Genomic DNA, 9,966 nt, shown 5'->3' on the forward strand with positions numbered 1-9,966 from the left:
TGGCCGGGCGCAGTGGCTCATGCCTGTAATCCCAGCACTTTGGGAGGCCAAGGCGAGCGGATCACCTGAGGTCTGGAGTTCGAGACCAGCCTGACCAACATGGAGAAACTCTGTCTCTACTAAAAATACAAAAGTAGCCGGGTGTGCTGGCGCATGCCTGTAATCCCAGCTACTCGGGAGGCTGAGGCAGGAGAATCGCTTGAACCCAGCAGGTGGAGGTTGTAGTGAGCTGAGATCGCGCCATAGCACTCCAGACTGGGCAACAAGAGCAAAACTCCATATTTAAAAAAAAAAAAAAAAAAAAAAACTTTATAAAAATTTATAAACACACACATTTGGGGAGGCTGAGGCGGGAGGATTGCTTGAGGTCAAGAGTTTGAGACCAGCCTGGGCAACAACATGAGACCCCATCTCTACAAAAAATAAAAAATATTAGTTGGGGGTGGTGGTGTGTACCTATAGTCCCAGCTACTTGGGAGGCTGAGGCAAGAGGATCGCTTGAGCCCAGGAGTTTGAGGTGGCACTGAGCTATGATTGCGCTGCTGCACTCCATCCTGGGTAACAGAGCAAGACTGTCTCTAAAAATGAAAAGACAGATGACAGGCTAGATTTAGCCATAGGCCATCGTTTGAGAATTGTTGTTCTAGGTGGTGGAAAAGAAACGGGACGACCTGTCCCATCCCTTTAATGGTAGACAGCACTTCTGCTCAAAACCTGTTGACCAGAAGTTAGTCACATGGCCACACTTAGCCACAGGGAAGCTGGGAAGTGTAACCTTTATTCTGCACAGTCATATTTCCAACTAAAAATTGTAGCACTTGGGCCGGGCGTGGTGGCTTAAGCCTGTAATCCCAGCACTTTGGGAGGCCGAGACGGGTGGATCACGAGGTCAGGAGATCGAGACCATCCTGGCTAACATGGTGAAACCACATCTCTACTAAAAAATACAAAAAACTAGCCGGGCGAGGTGGCGGGCGCCTGTAGTCCCAGCTACTCAGGAGGCTGAGGCAGGAGAATGGCGTGAACCCGGGAGGCGGAGCTTGCAGTGAGCCGAGATCCGGCCACTGCACTCCAGCCTGGGCGACAAAGTGAGACTCCGTCTCAAAAAAAAAAAAAAAAAAAAAAAAATTGTAGCACTTGGGGGTGCAGGTACCGGGAGATAACTAGCAGTCTATTACAGACCTCTCCATGAGCCCTTCTGCCCTTTCCAGCCCCGACGAAGACCCATCATGAGCAACCACACAGCTACGCACATTCTGAACTTTGCCCTGCGCTCAGTGCTTGGGGAAGCTGACCAGAAAGGCTCACTGGTTGCTCCTGACCGCCTTAGATTTGACTTCACTGCCAAGGGAGCCATGTCCACCCAACAGATCAAGAAGGCTGAAGAGATTGCTAATGAGATGATTGAGGCAGCCAAGGTAGGATGGGCGACGGCCGAACGCCTCCCCCCCGCCGCACCATCACTGTCTGTCCACAGTCTCAGCAGTGCGGTGCTCTCTGTTTTTACCAGATTCGTCCTGCATGTAGATTTGCTTAAAGCAGTGATTCTTCACCTGTGCTTTTGTAGGGGGCAGTGCGGGGCAGTGGTGGTTGTTGCTGAAGGGGAGAGGGAGAGGCCTTTGTCCAACCCCCACCTTAGGAGAACCAGAGCTATTCTAGTTAAGTCTGTTCACATATAAGATTTGGTCCACAGTTAAACAAAATAGTTGGAAATTCCCAAACTGATGCCCTTGACTTTGCATGTGGTGTGTGATTCAGGACGCTCATGGCACGTGCCAGGCAGAGCCAGGTCGGAACGCGAGTCCTGCCTGCAGGACCATGCTCTCCTGCCTTGTCATACCGCACCTCCAGGGATCTCTTCCAGCTCTTTTCTGTCTTTGTCTGGCAGCCCGTCTACACTCAGGATTGCCCCCTGGCGGCAGCAAAAGCCATCCAGGGCCTACGGGCTGTGTTTGATGAGACCTATCCTGACCCTGTGCGAGTCGTCTCCATTGGAGTCCCGGTGTCTGAGCTGCTGGATGACCCCTCTGGGCCTGCCGGCTCCCTGACTTCTGTTGAGTTTTGTGGGGGAACGTGAGTACCATGGAGGGGCAGAGTAGAGGGGTCATCTGCCATCACCTTCTGAGGATGTAGGTCTTAGGCTAGAACAACTCTCGTCTTTCTAAGGTTGCAGTGAAGTCCTCAGAAATGCAGTTGCTAAATAGTGTTCCCAAGAATCTCAGCCTTCTATTGTGCTCATTAGACCTCCCGTATCTGATGTTAACATCTGCTGACGAAACATTCCCAGGAGGATAAGGTGGAAAACATTGTATTCACACTTACCATGCAGTTGCTTGCTGCTGTTTGCTGGGCTGAAACTAACAAGAAGGCTAGTGTGAATTTGGGATTCAGCAAGGCCTGGAGTGCTCGTTGAGCTCCTGATGTGGTCCTAGCCCTTTCCGTTCCTGGTATCTCACCTAATTTCCTTTGACAGCTTGGGCAGCATCTCGGGAATGTAGCTCTATTGTCTCATAGCCCCTGAGCAGGCTACATGCTTGACCCAGCTCAGTTCGGCATGGGATAGCCACTTCTGCCAATTTGGATTCCTCTGTAGCTCTCTGGGCCTTTCTGGGAAGGTCATGGTGGCCTGGAAAGTTCCTGCTTCCAAATGAAGCCTTTTTTTTTTTGGTTGAGACGGAGTCTTGCTCTGTCACCCAGGCTGGAGTGCAATGGCCGGATCTCAGCTCACTGCAAGCTCCGCCTCCCGGGTTTACGCCATTCTCCTGCCTCAGCCTCCCGAGTACTTGGGACTATAGGCACCCGCCACCTTGCCCGGCTAGTTTTTTGTATTTTTTTTAGTAGAGACGGGGTTTCACTGTGTTTGCCAGGATGGTCTCGGCCTCCCAAAGTGCTGGGATTACAGGCTTGAACCGCTGCGCCCGGCCCCAAATGAAGCCTTATCAAAAGAATTTTTTTTTTTTGAGATGGAGTCTTGCTGTGTCCCATAGGGTAGAGTGCAGTGGCACAGTCTCAGCTCACTGCCAAACGATTTTCATGCCTCAGCCTCCCAAGTAGCTGGGACTACAGGCATGCGCCCCCATGCCCAGCCAGGAAGAGAACATTCTTTTTTACTGAGAGAGTTTCGCTCGTGTTGCCCAGGCAGGAGTGCAATGGCTCCATCTTGGCTCACTGCAATCTCCGCCTGCAGGGTTCAGGTGAGTCTTCTGCCTCAGCCTCCCGAGTAGCTGGGATTACAGGCACCTGCCACTACGCCCAGCAAATTTTGTTTAGGAGGGAGCCTCGCTCTGTTGCCAGGCTGGAGTGCACATGGCTTGATCACGATTCACTGCAAACTCTGCCTCCCCGGTTCACGGCATTCTCCTGCTTTAGTCTCCCGAGTAGCTGGGACTACAGGCGCCCGCCACCTCGCTCAGCTGATTTTTTGTATTTTTAGTAGAGATAGGGTTTCACCATGTTAGCCAGGATGGTCTCGATCTCCTGACCTCATGATTCACACACCTCGGCCTCCAAACATGCTGGGATTACACGTGTAAGCCACTGTGCCTGGCCTAATTTTGTATTTTTAGTAGAGACAGGGTTTCTCCACGAGTTCAGACTGGTCATGAACTCCTGATCTCAGGTTACCCACTCACCTCAGCCTCCCACAGTGCTGAGATTACAGGTGTGAGCCACGGGGCCAAAAAGAACATTCTTTTTTTTTTTTTTTTTTTGAGACGGAGTCTCGCTCTGCCACCCAGGCTGGAGTGCAGTAGCCGGATCTCAGCTCACTGCAAGCTCCGCCTCCCGGGTTTACGCCATTCTCCTGCCTCAGCCTCCTGAGTAGCTGGGACTACAGGCGCCCGCCACCTCGCCCGGCTAGTTTTTTGTATTTTTTAGTAGAGACGGGGTTTCACCATATTAGCCAGGATGGTCTCGATCTCCCGACCTCGTGATCCGCCCGTCTCGGCCTCCCAAAGTGCTGGGATTACAGGCTTGAGCCACCGCGCCCGGCCAAAAAGAACATTCTTAATGTCATGGATGAGACAGTCCAAGGTCCCCTGCAGGCCTCTGGCAGGCAGGGAGCAAGTGGGATGTGCAGAGTAGGGTAGGGGTCTGGGGGATTGAGTTACAGGCTTTTCTGCCCAGCTGAATTGGGCAGGAAACAGCTTTCAAAAACTTTATACAAGGGCTGGGTGCGGTGCCTCATGCCCAGCACTTAGGGAGGCTGAGGCAGGTGGATCACTTGAGGTCAGGAGTTCAAGACCAGCCTGTGCAACATTGTAAAAACCTGTCTCTACTAAAAATACAAAAATTAACTAGGAGTGGTGGCAGGTGCTTGTTTCCCAGCTACTTGGGAGGCTGAGGCAGGAGAATCACTTGAACCCAGGAGGTAGAGGTTGTGGTGAGCCACAACTGCACAATTGCACTGCAGCCTGGGCAACAGAACAGGACTCTGTCTCAAAAAAAAAAAAAAACCTTTATACCACTGTCAAAGAATGAGGATGAATTAATAAGCATTTGAGGTTCCCTGAACAACTGAAATAAAGCCTATTTGTTCAAGGGGTTGTGGTAAGATTTTAACAGCAGTCCTCAAATTGTCCCCTAATGAACAGGAATACAAAAATAGAGCGTAAGTTCCACCACAGGACCAAAACTGTCACGTAGAGCCTAATGGTAAGACTGTATTGGATATTAGGGACCACAAACGACTTTGCTCTTTGCCTCATTTGATTTTCATAGCAGCTACGTGGGGAGCATCATCCCCATCTGAGAGCTGAGAACACTCGGGCTTGGTCAGCTGGTGTCTCGCTCGGTGTCAGAACACTCCCAAGCCCAGGCTTTCCCTGACTTTCAACCCATTCCTGCTTCTCTTGTCCGCTAGTGGGACCCCCAGCCAAGGGCTGCCAAGGACCTCTTTCACCACGACCTTTGTTTTCTGCGATTCAGGCACCTGCGGAACTCAAGTCACGCAGGAGCTTTTGTGATTGTGACGGAAGAGGCCATCGCCAAGGGTATCCGGAGGATCGTGGCTGTCACGGGTGCCGAAGCCCAGAAGGTGAGCAGGTCAGGCTGGTTTGTGGCTTATCTGAAGAGGGCAAGAGGAGCCCAGTCTGCGAATCCATAGAGCAAACAGTGCTCTGCATGGCTGCTGCAGTCAGAGTGAAAGTGGAGACTGGGCCATTCCACCTGCCCCAGTGTCCTACCCCTGCTTCGCAGAAGAAACCTGCCACCACAGAAGATTTCCTAGCTTTCCTGTGTTTAGTCTTAAAATATATGTAAATCTGGCTATCTACCCCCTCTTATCTCCATGTGGAAGAGGGTGTAAGACATAGATTCGCTGTGGCTTCAGGGCCCCCGGCACTGATCCATGTACCCCTAGGGGCGTGCTTAGTTTGAGGCCGTGCAGTAGAGGATGGGTGCTCTGTCATGGGAACTGGTGTGTCTGACTTGTGCTAAAGCCCCAGGGTTAGCCACTTCCTGGGTGATGGGGTTCCTGATTCTCGAGCTTGATCATCCCCAAGTCAGAGTTGGGTACAGCCGTTGCCAGTGGGCCTGTGAGCACTGTGCTCCTTGCTGGGGCCTGATGCTGCCAGTACCTGCTCCCCACAGACACTTTTGGGGTGTGTTGCTGCAGGGCCTACCACTGGGGCAGCCACTCAGACCCAGGATAGTGAGGCTGACTCAGGCCTCCTACCTGGGGTTGACCGGGTGTCCCCTCCCAGGCCCTCAGGAAAGCAGAGAGCTTGAAGAAATCTCTCTCTGTCATGGAAGCCAAAGTGAAGGCCCAGACTGCTCCAAACAAGGATGTGCAGAGGGAGATCGCTGACCTTGGAGAGGTAGGGGTGGCTTCCCTCCCTCCTCAGGGCCTGACGCATGAGACATGCCCTGGCTTCAGTAAATCTATAGTCAGTCAGTCCCTGGTTCTTGGTGGAATGGGCCTTTGGGCTGACTTCTGTTGTCCTGTAGCCTTGTAGCAGGGACCCCATGGATCCTGGCCTTGGACCCTGGAGGTTCCCTGCTGCCCCCATTGCTGCTAGCAGGAGAGCTCTTCCCAAGCATGTGTGGGCACTGGGGTGGAGGGATTTGGAGAAGGGGAAAAGGCTGCCCCCTGCTTCCAAGCCTGCCTGGCATTTATTTGCATTTCAAGCTGCCAGGAAGCTCATCACAGGCTGTTCCCAGCCTGGTAAGGACTAGGCCTGACTTGGAGCCCAGCTTTCTACTGTTCCTTTCTCTCTAGCCCTCCTTGTTTTACCTGCCGCAGCTGCTCCAGAAGGGACTGGTCTCAAAGCCAGAAGACAGCTTTGTGTTTTTGCTTTCCTTTCCCGGACACTAGTCAGGGAGGACTTGGGTTCAGGTGGGGTGGGCTTGACCCTGACATCCCAGCAAGTTGTGGCCCAGATTCAGATGGTCTTCTGGTTCTCGTTCCAGGCCCTGGCCACTGCAGTCATCCCCCAGTGGCAGAAGGACGAATTGCGGGAGACTCTCAAATCCCTAAAGAAGGTCATGGATGACCTAGACCGAGCCAGCAAAGCCGATGTCCAGAAACGAGTGAGTCCGGGCAGCACCGGTGGCCAGAGTGTTTCCTAGGCAAAGGCCGGCAGGATACAGCCAGGGGTTCGCGGTTTGTGCTTTTGGTCTGAGCTGCTCTTCTGGACTTTTTTCTTGCAGGTGTTAGAGAAGACAAAGCAGCTTATCGACAGCAACCCCAACCAGCCCCTCGTCATCCTGGAGATGGAGAGCGGTGCCTCAGCCAAGGCAACCCAGGGGCCGGGGCCCCCTCCCCTGGGGCACATCAGCCCTTTGGTGGCTGATATGTAACCTCTGTGGCTCTGAGCCAAGTGGTTGCCTAAGGGCCCACTGTCTGGGATTAAGGTTGGGAGGAGCAGCAGCTCCCTGCATGTGGGAGGCACACCTGGGCCAGGGTGTGGGCAGGGCCCTACACTGGGGTCCTCCACCCAGGCCCTGAGGACTACATCTGCTCTGGGAAGGGGTGGGGGTGGGTGGCGGTCCTTCTGAGGGCTGCAAATGCTCACACTAGTGAGGGTCCCTGCTCCAGCACCATGGTCTGAGCCATGTCCTCCCCACAGGCCCTGAATGAAGCCTTGAAGCTCTTCAAGACACACTCCCCTCAGACGTCTGCCATGCTCTTCACGGTGGACAACGAGGCTGGCAAGATCACTTGCCTGTGTCAAGTCCCTCAGGTCAGAACCACCTTGCACCAGTGGGAAGTGTTGGGTCTTAAGCTTATTTGCTGAGGCCTGTGTGTGTACAACCTGCATTTAAAAGAGCCTGTCTCCTGCCTGCCTGTTGGTCACCTTTGCCAGTACCCCTTACCCAGGCCTCCTCATTGGTTGCATCTGTCTGGTTGATACTTGGCTTTGCCACTCTGTCCTGTCCTGGCAGGGGCCATGACTGCCCCCTGCACTAGCCGTAAAGTCTGTCTTGGCCTCCAGCAGTATCACCCAGGGCAAAGGAGTGGGTGATGGCTCCTCCCTCAATCCCATTTTCTGTCCTGACTTCCCCCTTCCCTTTCTTTCTTCTAGAATGCAGCCAATCGGGGCTTAAAAGCCAGCGAGTGGGTACAGCAGGTGTCAGGCCTGATGGACGGTAAAGGTGGGGGCAAGGATGTGTCTGCACAGGCCACAGGCAAAAACATTGGCTGCCTGCAGGAGGCGCTGCAGCTGGCCACTTCCTTCGCCCAGCTGCGCCTCGGGGATGTAAAGAACTGAGCGGGGGAGGAGGTGGCTTCTACTGGCTCCATCCGTCCAGCCGGGAGCTCTTCATCTGCTACAAGAACATTTGAATCCTGGGACCTTTTGAGAGCCCCTCCTACCCCGGCCGTACCTGGAACACCCTCACGAGCAGTCCTGTGACTCAGCGCCCCTTATACTTCTGCCCTGAGCCCTCCACGTCAGTGCCATCTGTCGAGAACCACTACCCCCGCATTGCTGTTGATCACCACACTCGCATCTGTAGATAACAGCTCTCCAGCCTGAGCTTTCCGCGTCAGCAAGGACGAATCGTTTTTTGCTGCAGAGAATAAAAGGACCACGTGCAATACTTAATGCTATATGATCTCTATCCCTCTTCCCAGGTGGAGCTCGCTCTTTTGACAGCCCTTGGCCCCTGCTGTCTAGAATAAATGCTGTGGCTTCTACTGGCTGCTGTAGTGTTCACCCAGTCCAGCCCCAGAACCCTAAATTTTGGGAAAAGCCCCTGGGGTTGCCTCAAACGTTTGTGGAGGTTGAGGCCAAATAGGTAGGGTGACATGGAGCAAGGCGTTCATAATTCAGTAGATGGGTGGGGTTAGTGGAAGCAGAGAAGCCTTGGAGCTGCTCTCCCGCTCCCTTCCAGCAGGAGGGATGGATCAGGCAGCCCTGCACAAGTGGGACCAGGGCGCCAGGGACGCCGACCGTTCTCCCTCCGAGCCTCCAGCAGGCGCTGTAGCGCCGCCCGTCACTCTCCCGACAGCCCTCACGCAGGCGCGCGTCTTTAAGCAACGGAAGAACCAGTGGGTGCGGCAGTGCGTTGGGCGGAAGCGGCTCTCACGCCAGGAGCCGCCATGCCCGGGGACCACCGCCGCATCCGCGGCCCTGAAGAGTCGCAGCCGCCGCAGCTGTACGCGGCCGACGAGGAGGAGGCGCCCGCCGCCCGCGACCCAACGCGACTGCGGCCCGTGTACGCGCGCGCCGGGCTGCTGAGCCAGGCCAAAGGCTCGGCCTACCTGGAGGCGGGAGGCACAAAGGTGCTGTGTGCAGTGTCGGGCCCGCGACAGGCCGAGGGAGGCGAGCGCGGCGGCGGCCCGGCCGGATCTGGCGGCGAAGCCCCGGCCGCGCTGCGCGGTCGCCTGCTGTGCGACTTCCGCCGCGCGCCTTTCGCGGGCCGCCGGCGCCGCGCTCCCCCGGGCGGCGGCGAGGAGCGTGAGCTGGCGCTGGCGCTGCAGGAGGCACTGGAGCCGGCCGTGCGCCTGGGCCGCTACCCGCGCGCGCAGCTCGAGGTGTCGGCGTTGCTGCTGGAGGACGGCGGCTCGGCCCTGGCCGCCGCGCTCACCGCCGCCGCGCTCGCCCTGGCCGACGCGGGCGTTGAGATGTATGATCTGGTGGTGGGCTGTGGCCTGAGCCTCGCGCCGGGGCCCGCGCCCACTTGGCTGCTGGATCCCACGAGGCTAGAGGAAGAGCGCGCCGCCGCCGGCCTCACCGTGGCGCTCATGCCTGTGCTGAATCAGGTGGCCGGGCTGCTGGGCAGCGGCGAGGGCGGCCTGATCGAGAGCTGGGCGGAGGCCGTACGCCTGGGCCTCGAGGGCTGCCAGCGCCTCTACCCCGTGCTGCAGCAGAGCCTGGTGCGGGCGGCGCGCCGCAGGGGCGCCGCCGCCCAGCCCTGAACTAGAAGCCTGAGCAACGACGGACGCAAGCCGAGGACCGTGCTGCCGCCGTCCCTGAAAAGACCCGCGCCGTCGGCCTCCAGCCTGCGTCGAGATAAGCAGCCGGAGCCCTGGAGAGCACCTGGGTAGGCCCTAGCAGAGCCAAGGCGCCGGACAGCTGTGGTGTTGGAAAGGGTTTTTACAAACCTCGTTAAAGGAACTATACTTGAGCCGGCTCTTAGCTTCGACCCAGTTGAGGAAACCTGGGAGCGCATCCTGACTCCCAAGTTGGAAACTTTAGCTGGACTTACCTGGAAGCTGGTACCTAGAGCTGCTGTCATTCAGGCCAGCCAGTGACCCCTTCCGATATAACTGGGCGACTTTTCAGAGGATGGACAAGACGACTGTGCCTTCTGTGTCTGAGCCAAAAGAAAGACCCTTTTATATTTGAAAAACGTCTTATGGTGTGGTTCTTCTTGGTCCGGGATTTAAGAGAGCAAGGCTCTTTTGTTCTTGCATCCCAGGTGTCAAGGGTCGCGGCGGCATTGCCTTAAACGGGTTCTGTTCCTTAGGCCCACGTGAACAGGAGAGACGGGCTGAAAAGAGCTGCAGAGCCTGATGGGAGC

At 55.8% G+C, this 9,966-nt stretch overlaps 2 protein-coding genes across 3 annotated transcripts in view; both read left to right on the plus strand.

The window, feature by feature from the left end:
- The window catches only part of AARS1 (alanyl-tRNA synthetase 1), a 37,829-nt gene extending 29,692 nt beyond the window's left edge, over positions 1–8,137 (plus strand). For both annotated transcript variants that reach the window (XM_071084922.1, XM_071084923.1), the window contains exons 14-21: positions 1,212–1,418; positions 1,889–2,073; positions 4,927–5,035; positions 5,703–5,816; positions 6,409–6,528; positions 6,649–6,735; positions 7,068–7,181; positions 7,524–8,137. In XM_071084922.1, the coding sequence (XP_070941023.1) occupies positions 1,212–1,418; positions 1,889–2,073; positions 4,927–5,035; positions 5,703–5,816; positions 6,409–6,528; positions 6,649–6,735; positions 7,068–7,181; positions 7,524–7,709 (1,122 nt within the window). In that variant the 3' untranslated portion in view covers positions 7,710–8,137. The remainder of the gene's footprint in view (positions 1–1,211; positions 1,419–1,888; positions 2,074–4,926; positions 5,036–5,702; positions 5,817–6,408; positions 6,529–6,648; positions 6,736–7,067; positions 7,182–7,523) is intronic.
- Positions 8,138–8,291: 154 nt separating this feature from the next.
- Positions 8,292–9,795, plus strand: LOC105491541 (exosome component 6). The gene has a single exon (XM_011758062.3). It carries the CDS (start codon positions 8,543–8,545, stop codon positions 9,359–9,361), a length of 819 nt encoding a protein of 272 aa, XP_011756364.2. The 5' UTR covers positions 8,292–8,542; the 3' UTR covers positions 9,362–9,795.
- Positions 9,796–9,966: the final 171 nt, after the last annotated feature.

Source organism: Macaca nemestrina, chromosome 18 (assembly GCF_043159975.1).
Source record: "Macaca nemestrina isolate mMacNem1 chromosome 18, mMacNem.hap1, whole genome shotgun sequence".
Taxonomy (NCBI): Eukaryota; Metazoa; Chordata; class Mammalia; order Primates; family Cercopithecidae; genus Macaca; species Macaca nemestrina.